The sequence below is a fragment of the Lampris incognitus genome, chromosome 17 (assembly GCF_029633865.1).
Source record: "Lampris incognitus isolate fLamInc1 chromosome 17, fLamInc1.hap2, whole genome shotgun sequence".
Classification (NCBI taxonomy): domain Eukaryota; kingdom Metazoa; phylum Chordata; class Actinopteri; order Lampriformes; family Lampridae; genus Lampris; species Lampris incognitus.
The window spans coordinates 3,565,140-3,585,494 of record NC_079227.1 but is presented as its reverse complement, the minus strand read 5'-3'; the positions used below and the strand labels follow the sequence as shown (position 1 = coordinate 3,585,494).

Here is a 20,355-nt window from a genome sequence, read left to right as displayed (position 1 = left end):
ATACTGATCTCCCAAATATTTTTAATGACTTTTACACCCACTTTGAAAAACATGACTTATCTAAAACATCTCTGGCCTTAAGACAGTCTCTCTCTTCTGACTGTGATATTGTCATCAGTCAGGAATGTGATAGAGATCTTTTAAAACAGGTAAACATCAGGAAGGCCCCTGGTCCAGATCACATTTGTGGATGCACATTGCGATACTGTGCTGACTAGCTTAGCGGTGTCCTCCACCATATCTTCCAGATATCCCTTGATTGTAACCAAATCCCTACCTGGAAATCCTCTAGTGATACCTCTCCCAAGGAACACCAACACAATTTAGGAGATTGCCACAGTCTGTGCATATGTGTGTGTGTGTTTACATGGTTGTGAAAGTGCGTCTTTGACCTCACCTGCTGCTCTTTGATTCTCTGCAGTTCCCACTTGATGACCACCTCAGCCAGGTCCACGGCCAGCTTCCTCTGCTCAATGGTGACACTGGGGGTGAAGCCCAGGCGCTGCATGGCACTGATCATGTGCTGCACCAGGTGGTGACGAACGGGGTAGTACACCTGAACAAAGAGCACAGCAAGAGTAAGCTGCTGGTGGCTCTCCAAGGCTCAGAACAATTGAAACAAACTGGTTCATAAGTGTTTCTTATAAAGCACCAATTCATTTCTTACCTTCCCCAGACCACCTTAACTGGAAGGTAGGGTGATGAGTTGTACATCACCTGTGACCACTCACCCCATTCACTCATGAACTCAGTAAAGTTCTTCTTCAGAGCTTTTCAGGGTTGGCAGTTGAGTCTACATGGTATCTGAAAGCCTGTTCCTTTTCACACCTAAGCACACCTGGCCAATTACAGCAGGTATTTGGCAGAGACTTCAGAATGCCAGCCAGCTTCAGAAAGTTAAAGAATTGTTCAGACTGCTTAACTTTTGAATCCACCCATTTGCATGTTTCTTTTCAACATCACCATGCCTGCTGGCAGGGTGACCTGGGTGCTATTCTCAATGGTTTAAGTTGGATGGCTCGGGTTCAATTCCCCTACGTGGCCAAGTGTTCGCCCTGCTGACGTGTCCTTGAGCTTGACACTGCCACTCTCCCAGCTGCTACAACTCCTGTGATCTACACTTCCACTATATTATGTAACATTAAGTGGTTTAAAAAACCTCAGCCATCACAGTTATAGTCTTATACAAGAACAAAGGCTTTATTCAGTGCAACTGCATTGAGTTAGAGTCTAAGTTTAGTAACACACTGCGCTGGCCCTGCAATGCCGTGGAATCCAGGGAACAGTGTGCGCTGAGTTGACTGGTGCTCAGAAATGCTTTGAGACATTGGCATTGAAGGGGAAAAACTCAGTGGAGTTGCAACCCAACTACGCCTCAAGGACATGATGACAGAGTTCACACTCTCCTGCATCATAATCCAAGACCCCCTCCACATAATCGCAAACCCAAATAAGGACTCGCACAATCACATTCAAGTGTATTTGGTATCTCAAATAACATCCAAATGCACACTGTCTTGATGTATGCTCAATAATCAAGGTAAGAAAAACAAAGAAAGTTGAATCAGTTCATCTGGACACACCGTTCATTGACAGATACGTTTCATCACTCAACTAAGTGACCTTTTCTGTCTAAACTGACTGCAGGTATCCCCACCCTTATAAAGCATACAGTTGTTAAATCTATGTGAAGAGGGAACAACCATCCCTGAACCGGGGGGCTAAGAGTACATCTGTCTCCATCTTACAATGCTGTGATTGCAACCATTCCCAAATCCTCTGTGAATAGTACACATGACCATTGTAACTCTAGTTAATGGTCACACCCATATTTGCATATGACACTGGTCGTTGGTTTGGGTCGTTATGCCACTGTATTGTTTATAAGGGTGGAGGTACCTGCAGTCAGTTGAGACCGAAGAGGTTTCTTAGACGAGTGATGAAACTATCTGTCAATAAACGGTGTCCAGCTGAACTGATTCAACTTTCCTTGATCCAAGTGCACAATCGGTTTCACACACACACACATGCAGTCACACAGTCACTGTCAAAAGAGCAAGGGATGTCTATCAGAGGGCTGTGGCGTTGTCAGAGAATATTAACGTTCCTCACTTTGAGGGTAATTACAGTAGATAGAGTGGAGCCTTTTGGACAGAGTGGCTAAGCCCTGTCCATCACATCCTTGCTCACAGAGACAATCACAATCTCACTCACACACACACACACACACACACACACACACACACACACACACACACACACACACACACACACACACACACACACACACAGTCTCAGACTTGCACATGCAGTCTAGCATCCATCTGTCATCATCTACTCCCTGGTGTAATTATGCTGATGTGATTACATTAGATTAGTCATCTCACCAGTGACAGCAGCCTGTCACATAGACTGAGAGTGGAACTGAGGAAAACATCAGTCTGCTGTAAGGACTGTCACTCTGACTGGCAGGCTGACAAAAAACATCTGAAAAAGTCAGAGGGCAGAAGATCTCCACGTTCAAACCATTTTTAGTTTCTCATGTTCCAGGAGGTTATATTTGGCATACATTTGAAGATTTTAATGGGGTATAGTTGTTAAATGTTGAGTGTTGACAGGGGATGTGAAATATGGTCACCAACAAAACTATGTGAATCCACAGCTGACGTCTGTTCTTCAAAACTCAAGACATTGATAAAATGAACATCAACCTCCAGAGCCAGGTGTGAGCTGTCTCTCTGATAATGAGCCACTGATGAAGGCAACAATAAAGTATTGCTGGTGATGAATGGTTTGATTGTGTGTGTGTGTGTGTGTGTGTGTGTGTGTGTGTGCCCCTCACCCTGAAGTGTTGCACTATGAGGTGCAGTATGTGGACCAGCTGCGGCACGGTGTGCCCCTCCTCCACAATGATTTTGCGGGTCCAGTGGGTCAACATCTGGTGACCATCCTCCATCCGGGCAGGCACGGCTGGGGTCAGAATGGCCATGGCCTGGCGCACAATAGCCCGAGCCTCCATGGTGTGGGCCTTTAGCAGGCTGTGGAACACCTACATGGTGCACACATGGACCCACATGAGTCATTCTCATCTGAGTTACTCTCATTTGGGTAATTCTCAGTTATTCTCATCAGACTTATTCTCGGTTCACTTGGATGTGGCATGATCATGCGTCACACTTCGTACCGCATAACGCAAAGGTTTAATGTGGCAAACCAATCCAGAATTATTTGCACAAATAATTCTGGAAGGTACTTTGGTTAAAACCACCCACCAAAAAGCATGCGTTGAAATAAGTCATAGAACATTTCTGGTAATTAAATTCTTTCATTCATCCAGCCAAGCTCATTTTATGTATTTTTTTTATCCTTGCTTTACTAAACCTTACAACCTTCAATTTACCACTTTCAACCCCCTCCCTCCATCCACAGTGTTTGTTCCATTACACATTTTCACGTTTAGAATGAAGCTGGTTTCTCATCAGGCTGACAGAATGAGTGCAACACAGAATAAGCCTCAACTTAGATCAGCGTTACTTAAGAAACCAATATCACCACAGCACTTATGTCAGGATCACACAACACCATATTTTTGTCTTTCACAAAGGTCACCATGTCAGATTAGCCAAACATAATGCCACACATTCTTGCCGTGCCTTGTCAACGCTACAAATATGAACCCGACCGATCATCATATGCTGCCTTTCACTCTCGGGGAGGAGGGTCAAGAAATTGTCTATCATGGCTACAGAAGCACTATGTGTGATGCTGGTGGTCTTGTGTTCCCGAAAAGAAAAAAAGAAAGAAGCGATTGTGGACCTATTCCTGGGTGTCATGAAGGGGGCAGTATGGATCCTTCAAAGACAACTTGAGGTGACCAATGTGCTACTGGGGAATGATAACCTAGCATAGCTTAACCAGCTACTCACCGGGTTGCTGAAGTGCCTCCGCTATTTCTCATCAACACTTATCGTTTTTGACTGTCATGGTACCCCCTCGAGGAAACACCACAAAGCCCTGCAGGGGTATTGTTGCCACTGCTCAACGAACCTTTTCTCAGTTTCGTTGTTCCACCTGACAACAGCAACAGCAGCATTGCTCTCTCTCTTCACCATGCTTACTTACACTATGTGCACCAGAGAGCATGCTGTTGTCCTATTGGACAATGTCAAGGAACACGTCATAGGAGTTGTAAAGCTAGAAGGGAAAATCAAAAAATTCTGACATGCTAGATTTGATGGGGGTGTCGTGGGGCGTCCAAGATGCCACATCGCTGTTTTTAGATTATGTCACACTACATGGGATATAGACACTCGTTCGTCATTCCCAACATTCATATTCGGGCCTGATGCTGGAAATTTGTTGGCAGAGACAAACGTGTCAAAATCTGGCTGAATTCGAGTAGTCGGACCCTGACATTGAAGTCACAACACAGCAACAATATTCCTGCCACGCAATTGCTGGATTAAGAGACAAAGACAAAACTGAACAGCTTTGGAAGGTGGTAGGGTGGATGATTTGAGAGCAGCCTCCTACATCTTCCTCCTCACCTGCAGAACAATCTTCTTGTGAATGGCAAACTTGGCGATGATGTGTGCCAGCAGCAGATGGCCGCTGTACTTGCAGGCGGGGTCCACGCACGCCTTGGGCAGCAGGCAGGGCCAGGCGAAGGTCATGAGGCGTCGCAGCTTACTGTTGCGTGACTTGTTGTTGTCGTGGATGTGGTGGGGCGCATGCTCCACCAGCAGGGTGGAGAACTGGAGCAAGTAGATCCGCAAAGAGTCCAGCAGGTCAGCCTGCTTCTCTGGGTCCAGCACCTGGGGATTGGATAGGGCACAAACAGAGTTCAAAAATCAAAATGGAGATATTGATTCTATAAAAGAATGATAGAGGATTATGTAACGTCATCTACAAGACGTTTGAAGACATTTCTAACGTGGGTTAGAATCACTAAGTTGGTACAAAAGGAATTTGACTGGAATGTGGTTTCCTCACATTAAGCCCGTAAAACTGAACACGAGATTATGAAAAGGTTGCATATAGAAGTACACAAGACAAACTAAAAAAGGTTGTGCTGCCTTTAACACTAGAACGACCGGGATTTCACGTCTACCTAAAACCACCATGGGAGGTCAAAATGACGGCCGGTTTTTAAACTCTATATTCAAGGCCCAGCGTTTTCAGTTTTTACCGATTTCACCAAAAAATACCCAGATTGTTTTTAAAAAGGAGCAGATCGGTTTAAACTGATTTTCACCCGGATTTTGTTTCCACGGATCCAAAAGCTGTTCCTGTTCGTGTGTGGTTATGTAACAGTACCCTCTTGTGGTGAAATTCGGCATGCTGGATAGCATTGAAAAATAAAAACTGAAAACGCTGAGCCATGTCTATATTCTGTCAAGATAAATACCCAATTGAGATATTAATACATTACATATGTTAGTATGTCTGTTAGGAAACGACTGACACCAGTCAGGGGTCCAGTGTGTGTGTGTGTGTGTGTGTGTGTGTGTAGGCCCAGCCTTAATAAATGTGCATATGTGTATGTAGTAGTTTGTATATTTGTGTGTGTATGTGTATGCCAAGCTACGTCCGTGCGAGTGTGTTTGTCTGTAAACTGATGATCCGCTGAAGACCATAGGTGAGTACCAGTCAGTCCGGCACCAGGCTTAGTGTCTTTAATCTTTGTTCTCAAGCCTGGTGGCTTGGTGGAAAAAGCTGTTCTGGAGCTTACTGGTCCGAGCTTTGAGGCTGCGGTACCGCTTGCCTGACAGTAGCAGCTGGAACAGTCCATAGCTGAGGTGGCTGGGGTCTTTGATAATCCTACGGGCTTTGTTGACACAGCGTCCATTGTATATGTCCGGGATGGAGGGACGCTCGCATCCACTGAAGTCCTGGGCCGTCCGCACAACCCCCTATTTGCTATTCAAATAAATTCCTCTATTTGCTATTTAAGTTCGACATGGTTGAACTTGAATAGCAAAATTGAAAAAGTGAAAATATTACATGAAAAACAAAACGGAAAACGCATATTGCTAATCTAACAAATGTAACAAGGCCTATAAAACGTGAATGTAAAAAAGAACTGAAAATGAATATTGAAACTGTTCCAAACAACGACTACAACTTAAAGAGATACTTTCACACTGTTTCTGAGCACATTTTTAACACAGGTGGTTTGAATTACAACCAAAAGATGGGTGCGGTTTTATGATTTCACAGCTATTGGCTAGGGAAATTCCGGGTGGTTGTGTGGGTGTGGCTGGGTGGGCTAAACCGCTTGCCGTAGAAAAACGAGAAATTCACTGGTGACAGCCCCCTTCCTGCTCTGTCGTCACTTTACAAAAAAAAAAAGAAGAAAAAAAAAAGGTGAGCGACGAGACCACCGACAGCAGCTTTGAGGTTGAGGATGTGGAAGTGGAAGACGATTCCTCTTTCTCAGTGGAAGTTGACTACTCACCTCACAAATACGTTGCTCAGCCACTACAGCCGTATTCCTTCGAGCCAAAAGGGTGCGTCTCCGCTTTTATAGCGTCGCGCTACGGACACGCCCTCCATGCTAATGGTAATAGGTGACGCAAGTTACCACCTTTTCGCCAACTGGAAATCAGTTACTTGGCCGTCGATATCTTTCATCTGGCCATAAATGTGATTTTAGGGCTACCATTTGTCTCATCGATCACATCCACACTCCTTACATTGATTAACAACAGGAAAAGTCGGATTTTGATTCAAGTATCTCTTTAAAAACTACTAGAACGACCATGGGTGATCATTTTGACTGCCCCAGTTTTTAAACTGTATATTCTGTCAAGATAAATACCCAACTGAGATATTACATTAGAGGCATTACATATGTTAGTATGTTGTTAGGAAACTGACACCAAAATTAACATGTTAACAACTTTAACACTATTTTTCAAACAATTTAAAATGGCCGCTGTACAACGCCTGTAAATCCTGCAACGCCTCAGTGGTAGTCATGGTGCGTCTGTACCCAGACATGTTGGCAATAATAAAAAATCAAGTTTAGACGATTTCTCTGCACTGGAGAACACTAGTTTTTTTTTCTATGACAGAGCAATGACGTTCGCGAAGGAAATGATGCGACCAACACACGTCATAAATAGTGACATGACACACATGATCGCATGCAAATTACGACCGGTCATTTTGACCGGCCATGTTTGTTTTAGGTAGAGCTTATCATAACTTTTGTTTTTGTGCAATTGCTCTAAAACTCGTTTTAATGCAAATATATGCAATTTTAGGAGAATTAGGGGAACGACAGGTCTGTATCTCTCCCCCTCCATAGTGTACAAAGTTATTAAACTTTGAAAATCCAAAACAGTTATAATGACCGTCTTAGTCATTCTAGTGTTACGGCATAACTTCATAATTCAGGACCTTTTCAAATATTTTTTAACACCTTCAGACACCCAGTTTGTGTAAACATAGCTACAGAGGGAAAGAGACGGGGGGGGGGGGTTTAGAGAGCGAGACAGAGAGATGAGTGGGATGGTTTAACCAGAGCCATTAACACCCATTAGGACTTGTGTTAGCTGATGAAGAACTCTTTCATGGCACAAACAAATAGCCTGACCGTTACCATGGTCACATAGTGACATTTACACCAGGCAATTACACACTGTCCTGATGAAAGGAAGGAGTGATTGAAGGAGAGGACAGGGGGATGAGAAGATGGTAAGAAAAAGAGAGAAACAAAAAAGACAGATGGGACAGGAAGATGGACAGGAAGAGTGAAGTGGAATGTTGCAGACAATGTGATACAGTAATGAGGAGATGGTGAGAGAGCAGCGGAAGATCGGAAAGACCCAAAGATGGAAAGACTGAAAAATATTGATAGAAGGCTGAGGAAGGGAGGGAGGGGGACGACAGGTAATAGGATGAGAGACAGAGAGAGAGTGATGAAGGAGGAGATCAGTGGAAAAGCCGATCAGATAGAAAAAGGGTTATAAGGCTGATAAGAAATTTGCTTACGAGTGAGTGAGTGAGTGGGTGGGTGGGTGAGTGAGTGAGTGGGTGATTGAGTGAGTGTACCTTGGTAATGAAGACACTGGTAATGCTCTCAGGGTTGTCTCCTTCAGGGTTGGGGGGTCCGAGAAGCTGCTCCCCCTCGCCTTTCTCAAAGCTGTACAGGAAGGCTGGGTTCAGGATGTGCTGCAGGACCTGACAACCAGGAAGGGCATACACATACAAACAAACAAACAAACAAATAAACAAACACACACAAACACACACACACACACACACCTAGCTTAATAGAAGGTTCTGTGACACCTAAAAACCAAGAAGAATAGTTTTATAATGACCAACCAGAAATCTTCATGACACCTGGAAGAGAGGCCTCCTGTCTTATTTTTTGGGGATTCCCCCCCACCCTTTTACCCCCCAATTATACTTGGCCAATTACCCACTCTTCTAAGCCATACCGGTCGCTGCTCCGTCCCCTCTGCCAAGCTGGGGAGGGATGCAGACTACCACATGCCTCCTCCAATACATGTGGAGTTACAAGGTCCTAGCAAAGGTCATGCTATGCAGGAAGGTGAAGCACTTGGCAGAACATCTGCTGCGAGTCCCAGCGCAGTTTCAGGAAGAACAAGAGTACTGTGGATATGATTTTCACAGTAAGACAGCTACATCAAAAGTGCAGCGAACAACATCAGGACCTTTTCATGGCTTTTGTCAACCTCTCCAAAGCTTTTGACACTGTGAATCGAGAGTTACTTTGGGAAATCCTGAGAAAGTTTGGTTGCCCGAGCAAATTTGTGAACATTTTGTCACAGTTCCATGATGGGTTGTTGGCACACGTGGCCATAAGAGGTCAGGAATCGGCGCCCTTTAATGTATGGAAGTGAGTGAGGCAGGGGTGCTGATAACTTGGTGGTTGCCTGCAGTAAGCTGATGACTGCGCTCTTGTAGCTCACATACCAGAAGACCTGCAAATCATCCTTGCCGCAGTTGTGAATGCCTACAGCAGGCTGGGTCTATCAGTCAACACTACCGAGACTGAGGTGTTATGCCAATGGAGGTCCAGCCCCCCACCCACTATGCCTGTCTTCACTATAGAACACCAACCACACTCAGTTGTTCCAACTTTCAAATACCTGGGCAGCATCCTTTCTGAGGGCTACAACACTGATCATGAAATTCACAATAGAATCAAACAAGCCTCTGTAGCCTACGGCAAACTCCGACGTAAGGTCTTCCAAAACAAACACCTCCACAGCAAAATTGCCATTTACAAAGTCGTCTGCATCACAACTCTCCTACACAGCTGTGAAGTCTGGGTCACATAAAGCCGACACCTAAGGTTGCTGGAGTGGTTCCACATAAGGTGTCTGCAGTGATCATGGGGATCACGTGGTGTGACCGTTTTCCTCATGCTGAGATTCTTGCTAGGTCAAACTGCAAGAGCATAGAAGCCACGGTCACTTAACACCAACTGCACGGGCTTGGGCATGTCATCAGGATGCCTCAAGAACGCCTGCCACATCAAGTCCTGTATGGACAACTTCATCTGGGCCATTAGTCTGCAGGTGGTCAGAAGAGAGACTGAAGCAAGCTTCCATCAACCATTCCAACTGGCGAAAGATCTGCCCCAGAGGCATAGAACAGCTGGAAATAGAGGAGGAATGTGAAAAAACAACAGAAAAGACTGAGGAGACATACAACCATGCCTGCCCCCACTAACTCACACTTCATATGCCCAACGTGCAATAAAACTTGTGGATCAATAATTTGTCTCTACAGTCATCAAAGAACACACCGTTAATGAGGAGGGATGTCATCATCAGACTCGATGGACTACCAGCAAGCAAGCAAGCAATGAGAGGATATCTGCTTATGTTGCGTACAGGTACGCATTTCCATATGAGCATGTGTGACAGCTTGCAAGTAAAGAGGATGTTTGAGAGTATGTATGTGTCAAAGCATGTGAGACAGCGAGAAAGAGCTTAATTAAAAAGCGGCCCTACTGATTGAAATCCTTGCAGCAGTGGGTCAGGTAGAGAGGAGAAAGGCATCTGTGACTCTCTGCGGGTTCAGAAGCAGCCAAAACGACCTCCCTGACTTCTTCAAAAAACTGCTGGTGCAAAATTCACCCACCATAAAGTTCACAAAGATTAGGTCCCTCAATACACTTCTGACACTGAAAGACCAGCAACTCTATGGGACCACTGCAGAGTTAACAATGTTTGAAGCGAAATTTAATTCTGTAACCAAATCAAATTACCGCACATTTTCTTTTTCAAACTTAGTTTCAGACAAAAACTTCTTGACTGGATTTGAACCTTGTTGTCTGTGTTGAGTACAAAATATAAAGATGTGTAATGTGAATGACAATGCGACCATTATCTCCCTCTACCTGAAAAAAATGCACCCAAAAAAATAGATATACATTACAAAGAAAATCAGTCATTTCGGCATATAGATATGAAAAATGCATTGTTCTCCAATAACTTTAACATTTCAAGACATGAAAATAATGTTATTAATGTTCTATACTTTCACAGACCTGTGTAGGGTTCCTTTTAAACTAGATCATACACAGCCATGAAATTTCAAACATGCCAAAAAACAGCTGTAGGCCCCTGTATTATACACAGTTCTGAGCGGAAAAACCCTCCATCATCTGAATTTGATCGAAATACTCATGGAATATGAATGGAGTATTCAACCGTCATTGTCACATGATGCTAGTAAACAAAGACCAGGGGTTTAAGATAGACCAAGGGACAGAGAAAGAACAAATGCTGGTCATTTTTGGCTTCTGTGTTCCCTGCGACCCTGACTGGGTGGCTATTGACTACGGATGGATGGCATCTGTGTTTTTCAGTTCTCCCATTGAGGAAGCTACTTATACCGGCTACTGAAGGCTTAATACTGCTAGAGTGTCTCTTAATATACCTTAGCTTTGAGCTCATCATTGAAGTGCGGGTCATTAAACTCCACAAAACGAAAGAAGAGGGCCCGTTTATGGGTAATGGAGTAGGTCCTGGGGATCTCCTCCTCCATATATTCCTTCAGGAAGGTCATGTTGCACAGGAAACGACCTGTGAAGGCTCGCAGCAGCTGGAACAGCAGCTCGATCTCTGAGAAGTTGCGCCTGGAGGGAGACACAGTCAGCCAACTTAGCGAGCAAACAGGAAATGTTCAGCTTTTAAAACACCTTCACACAACCTTGGATAACAATATCAACTGTGACAAATTAGTGATTCACATGGTTTGTTTTTTCAAATCTCTTTTGGGGGCAGCACGAGGGCCCAGGGGTTAGCACTTTTGCCTCACAGAAGCCGTCCCAAGTCCTTTTTGTGTGGAGTTTGCACATTGTCCCCATATCTGCGTGGGTTTCCTCCGGGTGCTCCGGTTTCCTCCCACCATCAAAAAGACATGCATATTAGGGTTAATACTCCTGTCTGTGCCCCTGAGCAAGGCAATGGAAAGAAGAACTGGAGTTGGTCCCTGGGCGCTGCAGCTGCCCATTGCTCCTATACAATAGGATGGGTTAAATGCAGAGAACAAATTTTGTTGTAACCTGTACAATGACAGAATAAAATGGCTTCTTTCTTTTCCTTTCTTCTTTTATTACCAATTATTTTCAATGCACCCAAATGTATGCTCTTTTACCACTATACAAAGTACACAGCCAACCACAGTCTTATAAGCCAAGGAAGACAGATACTGTAGAAACTTAGGGCTGCCTAAGGCCTACGTTTCTACATAATTTAATGGATTCCAACTGTTCACACTTTGGTCAAAAGCCCCCTTACAAATGGTGTAGTGTGTTTTAGAGCTTGACCTTGTAAGCCCACTAATCTTTTGACGCACGCACGCACCCTCTCTCTCTCACACACACACACACACACACACACACGTACGTCAGGAGAGCAGACATACTTGCAGTAGCTGAGCAGACAGTAGGCCAACAGCTTGGGCTCCTTCCAGTTGGTGGCAGCCATGTTGTCTTTTCTGTGTCTCTCCTGGAAGGCCTCACTGACCCAGACCCGTCTCAGCTGGCTCACCAGGGAGTGCTGCCCTGCCAGCCAGCCCTCATCATTCTTCACTATGATGCTGATGATCTGTGCACAAAGAAATGTACTGGAGTTGAAAGCAATTAGGGACTAAATTGTTGAATCAATAAAATTTACATTGTTTAGATTACTACTGAGTTCCTGTTGCATCAAAGAGAAGGAGCAAGGAGCTATGCAAAAGCACATAATTTAACTTGCTTGAGCGCTCATACCTTGATGGCCTGGAACTGCAGGTCCAGTCTGGCAGTATTGGTGGAGGGTGATCCGGGCCGAACAGTGGCTGCGGTACCAGCGGGTACCAGCAGGGGGACAAAGCGGCTGGGGTTGGAGGCCAGAACATCTCTTAAGGGCTTGGCATCTTTGTGCTTCAGGAAACTCTGTATATGAACATATAACATGTAATTAACATTGCTCACAATGTAGATAAAGTCAGAGACAAAATAACGAGTCATGAAGACTTGTGGCTTTCTGCTCATATGCGATGGACACTCACCAAAATGGCTGACTTGAGGGTTTGGTGAGAATTTTTGTTGTTGTTTATTTATCACAGGAATTCTGATTAAGCATCCATGCTTCTTTCAAACACAGCCCTGCTTCATATTCAAACATATATGCCAATATGGAAGTCCAACAGCATGCACAGTCTCCTCCTGTTGGCTACAGCGCAGCTCCACCAGAGAAAGTTGGAGGATGAGTGACTTTTTTAGGCTGGCTCTATCCCCTGTATCCCCACCCAGTTTTACCCAGGTAGTCAGGGGATTTCAACCAGCAACCATTTAGTTTGTTTCTCTCTACACTTAAACTGGTAGAATTGGCCCACATCCCAGAGAAGATCCAAAACCTCATCCTCGACTATTAATTACAACAACTTTAGCCTGAGGGTGTCTGCTGGGACCTCAACATCAGTGTGGCATCGGTTAGAAAAGGGTATCGTCACTGGCTGCACAATTTCTGTTTCCCCGTTTGTGCTGGCCATAAATATACAGTGGTGCTTGAAAGTTTATGATCCCTTTAGAATTTTTGTATATTTCTGCATAATGACCTAAAACATCATCAGATTTTCACACAAGTCCTAAAAGTAGATAGAGAGAACCCAATTAAACAAATGAGACAAAAATATTATACTTGGTCATTTATTTATTGAGGAAAATTATCCAATATTACATATCTGTAAGTGGCAAAAGTATGTGAACCTTTGCTTTCAGTATCTGGTGTTGCTTAGAAGTGGAGTGCAGAGGTCCCAGGTCCAAATCTGGCAACCAACAACCCCCGATCACAGTGTTCATGGATGACCTAACAGCAACAACTACATCAGTGCCCGGATCCAGGTCCCTCCTTCAAGGACTTGAATGGGTCATTACATGGGCAAGAATGAGCTTCAAGCCCACAAAATCCAGGTCTATGGTCCTCAGGAAAGGAAGAGTAACCAACCAGTTCAGTGTCTCTTTGGGAGGCACCCAAATTCCATCTGTGACTGAAAAGCCAGTCAAGGGCCTGGGTAAGATCTTTACCAGCAATCCAAAGGACACAGCAGCATGCCAGGCAACCAGTGATGACCTTAACATTTGGCTCGCCACAGTAGACAAATCAGGGCTTCCTGGAAAAGTTAAGGCCTGGATATAGCAACATGGAATCCTGCCTAAACTCCTCTGGCCACTGCTAATCTACGAAGTCCCAATCACCACTGTGGAGGGCTTCGAAAGGAAGATCAGCCAGTTCCTGCGCAGGTGGCTGGGCCTGCTGCGAAGCCTAAGCAGCACTGCCCTTTACGGGGATAACTCCAAACTACAGCTTCCTCTCAGTAGTATGGCAGGTGAGTTGAAGGTCACCCAAGCCAGAGAAGTCCTGCTCTACCAAAATTCCGCTAACACCAAGGTTTCCTCTGCGGGTATTGATGTCAGAACAGGATGGAAGTGGCAAATACAGGAGGCAGTTGAGTGGGCTGAGGCAAGGCTGCAGCACAGCATCCTGATGGGCACTGTGGCAAATAGTTGGGCTGGGCTCAGGAGCAACTCAAGACCTACTTACGGTAAAGCCTAAGGAAAGGAGAGGCGAAAACTGATCAAGGAGGTGGTACATGCAGAGGTGGAGGAAGCTCACTATAGCATAATGGTGGGTATGTGCAACCAGTGGGCCTGGACCAAGTGGGAGCATACAACCGGCTGAAACATCACCTGGGCAGAACTCTGAAGGGCGGAATCCCACTGATTCAAGTTTTTGGACAAGTCAGTATATGATGTCTTCTCCAGCCCTTCCAACTTGTTCGAGCAGGGGAGAAGCCCGTCAAAGGCCCAGGGTGGGCTGCTCGCAACAACAAGGGACTGGCAGTTCCTGGTCGACATAGGGCGATAACTGAGGTTCCCGGACACCATCGTAGCTACCACACTCAGTCCAGACATGGTCCTGATGTCCATGGCAACCAAGCAAGTGGTTTTGCTAAAGCTAACTGTCCCCTGGGAATATCGGATGAAGGAGGCACAAGAAAGGAAGAGAGCCAGGTATTCAGATCTAGTAGCTCAGTGTCAGAGGAATGGGTGGAAGACCCACTGTGAACTGGCTTAAGTGGATTGCAGGGGCTTTTCAGGCCAGTCTCTACACCAAGTCCTGGGACTCTTGGGAACTTGTGGGTTGCAAAAAAGGGCCATTAGGAACATCTTGGAAGCTACTGATAAGGCTTCCCATTGGTTCTGAGTGAAGAGGGGTGACGTGTGGTGTAATGCACTACCTGGACACAAATCAGGGCTTGATCAACCCCGGTTGGGCCGCTCGGGCGAGGGTGTCCGATGTTAGGACCCGTAACACCTCATGACCCTGGGTTCATTACCGACGATGTGTCCAGGTTGCACCACATGGTGTATTAAAGAACCCCTGTTTTTAAATACTTGTTTTTATATGTCATGTTTATTACCCTGATATTTCATGTCTGACACTCCATTCCTATCTTTTTTGTTTTCATAATATTAACATTATTATTATTATTACCATTATCATTATTATTCAATGAGCACTAAGAACAGGCACCCTCATCTATTTAATACATCTATAACTTACAAAAAAATAATAATAATACGTATATATATATATCAGATTATAACCCGTTTAAATATCAAATGTGCTTATAAAGGGAGGTTCTTTGGCTCACCATGAACATGCGGCTCCACTGCGGGTCATTGAGAGTGGCCTCCATCATGAAAAGCTCCACCGTCTGAGATGGGTGACGTGTCAGGAACTTGATCAAAGGCTCCCTGAATGGACTGCCAGCCTTGTATTGGGGGGGGAAGAGGCCCATAAGATATGAATATCATATGTTGATGTATTCCTACACCAATTACTCTTTGTTAGATAAGAATCAAATAAAATAATCATTAAGGTCTTGAATTCAGGAGAGGTGGATTCCTTGTCATGCCTCTGATTGTTTAAAGTTTACGAAAATGTCAGCATACTTTGATACTTGACCTTGTTTAGGAATATGTTTGCTATACATGCATACTGCCATGTAATCAACTGGGTAGCATGGAGCATGTAGTGTAAAGGACAAAAAGAGTTATGAGCAGGGACAGAGAGAGGAGAAAAGTTATTTTTTCAGAGCTAAACCAGAAGACGGTTCTATCACCTCCTTGTGAATCTCTGAATGGAAGGGCAGAGGGTTGGAGGATTCTAACATCAAATACACCATACACTTAATGAGCTAGCTGATGTGATCAGATTAGATCAAACTGGATTAATGGCCTTAATACCCCAAATCAAAAAAAAAATTAATAGAGGATCAACAGAGCTTCAGAGAATTTGGTGAAAACTCATAAATTTGTGAACTAACAACCCCAAAATTTATAGGCTTAAGGTGCTATCTGTATTTTTACTTGAAACCTGAGCTTTACTGTTAAACAAAGGAATACAGAAAGACAAACAAATTCAAATAGAAAGGTTACTGGACACACAGAATTTTTAAGAATGTCTGCCATTTTCCTCAGTCTGCTGTGATCGCTGCATAGTTGAGGACAGTGATACAAGTCTTTCATAGGGCTATCAAAAATCCACAACAACACCTCAGCCAGCCTGGCTCCTGTGGTTCTGAATACAGAAATCCAAGCATTGGGTCATTTACTTTGTTTTAATCACAATCATTCAGCAACCCCTGCTGATATTTACCAGTCATATTGTTGTTCAAGTATTACACAAAGAAACTTTCATAAGGACGGAACATTTATTTTCCCAGACAACCTACAGCAGCTGGTAATCATCTCTGATTTATTGTTGCAGCCTCCAGTAAACTCTTGCCAACCTACCTCAATGAGCATGGCTCTCTCGGTCTTCATGACCACCTCCAGCAAAGGTTTGACCAGAGTCTGGGGTGCTGCTGGAATCAGGTGGAACAGGTTGATAATGGCTGAACAGATCTTCATCTCCTAGATAGATAGATAAGATATAGATATAGAGAAGAAAGGAACAAAGGAAAAAAGGCCATATGAAGGTCTGGGAGTGACAGTGGCATGAGATGTGGACATGATGTCTTGACATACAGTCTTGATGAACAGCCACTGTGGATAGACAAGGATGGATTTTACTCAAGTCAGACTGGTGAAAATGTAGTCTGGGACCATAGAGGGGGGTTAAGGAACATTTCCTGCAGAGAGGCTGGGTGGCGTCACATTGGAGTGAGCTCTTGGATTAAAGGCAGACATGGTAAAGACAGACATGGTATGTATGACATTCTCTCTCATAATCCCAGTGGCACCAATATCCTGGGAGGCCAGTGAGAGTAAGGGACATGGGGGTTTGGGGGCGTTTTATACTTTTCAACATTCAAGATGTGAGGTTAGGGAGACGCTCAGACGACAACAATGTTTCTGGAAGATGACCACAGACAGATAGACACAAGGAAAAAGAAAAAAGAAAAAAAAAACGGGCAAATCCACCATCACCAGGACAACATTGGTTAATTCACCAGCACGACATCAGTCTGACCAAGTTTCAATGCACTGACAAGAAGTCAACAACAGAGGGCGCAACACCAGCTCCGACCGCATCTCACCTCAACGCCCTCCAGTGCAGGCTGTGCCAGAATGAGAGACAATGATCAGAGAGTCAGCAGGGCAAGGTGTATGCGCGTGTGTGTTGCTATTGGCAGGTGAACAGGCCAAACAGGGTAGAACATTACAGGCAAGTTACAACCTTTAGGCATGCCCTCCTGACCAGCTGTTCTCTTTACTCAGTGGACAGCAGGGAGGGAATATCAGGATTAGTAGGAGAAAAAAAGAAACGTGGAATTTGGAGGAACTGAAAGGTCTTTATGACAGAATGATGATAAATGATGACCGTAATCGGTTCAGCCGACTCTCTCCAGGACTGCAGAAACTGACATTTTGCCTCCGTCAAACATTTAAGTATGTCTGTATTTATTCACCCTTATCTCTTCCTCCTTTTTCATCAGGGACACATTCTGATGGTTTTTCTTCTTCTCTACCTGTTCTGTACACATTTAAGACCTCCAATCTTTACTGCCCTCTTTTTCTGCAACCTGTTCCCCTCATCTCTCACCACAAACATTCATCTATATCCCTTACATCTCCCTCCATCTTCTGTTCTCCTTCCCATTTCTCCCCCTCTCTCCCTGGGTGAGAGTTTTTCTCTAAAAAGGAACCGGGCATCTTAACCCCTGGTGACCCTGGCCTTATTGTCACTGCCAGGCTAGCTGTCAGCAGGCAGCACTGAGCAGAAGCCAATTTACATCTAATTATGCTCTCTGTCTGAGACAGGGAATGACAGGAAAAAAAAGGGAATTAAGAAGAAAGTGGCGCGATTTCAGATGAAGTGAGGCTCTGGCATCTCTCTCTTGCCTTTACTTTGCCTCTACAAGGTTATCTGTCGGGGAGATAAAAAGGAGCAGCAGAGTTGGCTCGATTGCCACCTGCCTGGCACCTAATTAATCATTGACTATAATACGGCCACTCACGACTCATCTGGGAGGAGACCATACTTGGGAGGTGTCGAATTTGTGCAAGCGTCACCCCCACCCCCACACACCCACCCACACCCACACCCACACACACACACACCTCGATGGACACTATTTGGCCTGAGCGGGACAGATCAATTGAACAGAAAAGGTGCCAGTCGTGAGCTTTATTGACCTCCTCCAACAGTCCGTGTCTGCTTCTATGCTGCAAATGTTCAACTATTCAGCCAGCAGTTAAACAGAAACTGATGTATTTTAAATATTTTGTACTCCAGCTCTCTTTTAACTTATTTTTAGCTTTTGGTCTTCATGTGTGTATATCTTATACTGTGTTTGCTGTGTTTGCCTGTGTCTGTCTTGCACTGTTTGGTGAAGCCACAGCCCTCATTTCATTTTCAACATGTGCCTGCACATTGTTTTTAATGACAATAAAATTGAATTGAATTGAATTATCACATTTAACATCGTTTAAGTGCATGTATGTCTTGTGTGTGCGTTACACTCACACTGCCATCACTGCGCTGCCCTCCCTTGTGCGTGATTACCACCACCTCCATCCACTTCCTCAGGTGTTGCTGAGACAGACAGAGAAAGAAAGTCAGTTGTACATGTTTATGTTAGATCTGAAAACAACAAATAATTGGTAGACTATGACAGATACTACCAAGACTAGCACCTTCATTCTCATTAGTAGGGGTGGGCGATATGGCCAAAATCTTCTACCACGATATATGTAATTTTATATCATGATGACAGTATATATCACGATACAGTCTGTTCTGTAAATTCAGTTAAGAAATGGTTTAAAACAACCATACCGTATGTAATTCCATTTGGTTTTCTTCTTTTTTTATCTGGAACTTCCGCAGAAACAAAAACAACTGCCTCACATGAGACAGCACTTGAGTTAAAAACAAAAGACCCAAAACAGTAAAAACTAAAAATAATAACGTGATCCTCCCACACGCTACGTCCCCCTGGTGAAACTCCTCACTGTCAGGTGAAAAGAAGCGGCTGGTGACCCCACATGTATCGGAGGAGGCATGTGGTAGTCCGCAGCCCTCCCCAGATTGGCAGAGGCGGTGGAACAGCGACCGGGACGGCTCGGAAGAGTGGAGTAATTGGCCAAATGCAATTGGGGAGAAAAGGGAGGTCCACAAAACAAAACAAAATTAAAAATATTGTGACAATTGATTTTGACCATATCACCCAGCCCTAGGTTAAACCACATGACTTTCCAATCCTTGTATTTTTAGATGATTATGGCATCCACAAGAGGGCATATGTCTGTTATTAGATCACCGGGAAAGGACCACAGTGTCTCTCACCATCATCTGGTCGCAGAACTTGTCATTGAAGGAGTTGGGGAAGAGTCGCGTGACAGAGGTGAGGCGATTCACAACGTTGAGCGTAAGGCTGCGGTAGTCACCCAGCATCATCAATAGGGGGCGCATATGAGTGTGGATCTGATCCACCTCGATGGTGGCACCCTCCAGGAACTGAAAAACACAATAGAGTAAATAAAGAAATGATATTAAGATGACATTACACAATATCTGTGTCAAGAGACTATCTACTCTACACCCCATCACCTTTTCTACCCAGGGTTCATAGCTTACTCAAAGCCCTTCTCTCTTATTTTATCTCATATCAGTACCCGTTTCCACCAATGTGTTTTTAGATTTTGTTTTTAAGTTTTATTAAGAAAAGTTGAACAGCAATGGAATGGGCAAATTTCTAACATAAAAATTCTAAATATCGGTTAACAGTTGTTACCATCATGTGGTGGAAAGGTCAGCATGCCAGCAATAAAGGATGATGGAAATAAATAAACTGGAACAAATAATGACGTAAGGGAGAGTAGAACACATATTGGTTTAGAAATGTGTTGGTCTGCTATCCTCTTCAAGGCCCCAAACGTAAATCACTCCAATTCACCTTCCAACAAATTATCTTTCATCCGCATTGGACCAGGCTTTGTTCAGCCTCCCAGCTCTCCATGCTGCCCACCACCCCTTGTGTCTCCACTAAGGAGACAGGCCACTCAAAAAGAGGGCAGGTTAGCCGTAAAAATGCACATGGAAGCACAGACACACATACAAACACAAACAAAAACACACACACACACACACACACACACACACAAGAGGGAGGTAAAGGAACGGAAAAAGATGATGCATGGCAGCCACATTCATTCTCCTCTCAGCAGTGAGAACAAACACTCCATCCTGTATCGATCGGCCAGTGGCAGCACTCATTAGTGTTAGCCACAGCAGAGATGAGACAACATGGAGAGGCAAGAAAAAAAGGAAGGGTGGGGAAAAGGAGTGATGTAGTAAAGAAAGGGAA

General features: G+C 44.4%; 1 protein-coding gene across 1 annotated transcript in view; it reads right to left on the bottom strand.

Moving 5' to 3' along the window:
- Positions 1 to 20,355, bottom strand: part of trrap (transformation/transcription domain-associated protein) — a 136,464-nt gene that overhangs the window by 66,293 nt on the left and 49,816 nt on the right. The window contains exons 30-40 of the mRNA XM_056296808.1: positions 19,335 to 19,505; positions 18,513 to 18,581; positions 16,337 to 16,456; positions 15,193 to 15,312; positions 12,263 to 12,427; positions 11,917 to 12,098; positions 10,927 to 11,125; positions 8,059 to 8,187; positions 4,548 to 4,814; positions 2,843 to 3,049; positions 398 to 556 (exon numbers count right to left, since the gene is read on the bottom strand). Of these exons, the coding sequence (XP_056152783.1) occupies positions 398 to 556; positions 2,843 to 3,049; positions 4,548 to 4,814; positions 8,059 to 8,187; positions 10,927 to 11,125; positions 11,917 to 12,098; positions 12,263 to 12,427; positions 15,193 to 15,312; positions 16,337 to 16,456; positions 18,513 to 18,581; positions 19,335 to 19,505 (1,788 nt within the window). The remainder of the gene's footprint in view (positions 1 to 397; positions 557 to 2,842; positions 3,050 to 4,547; positions 4,815 to 8,058; positions 8,188 to 10,926; positions 11,126 to 11,916; positions 12,099 to 12,262; positions 12,428 to 15,192; positions 15,313 to 16,336; positions 16,457 to 18,512; positions 18,582 to 19,334; positions 19,506 to 20,355) is intronic.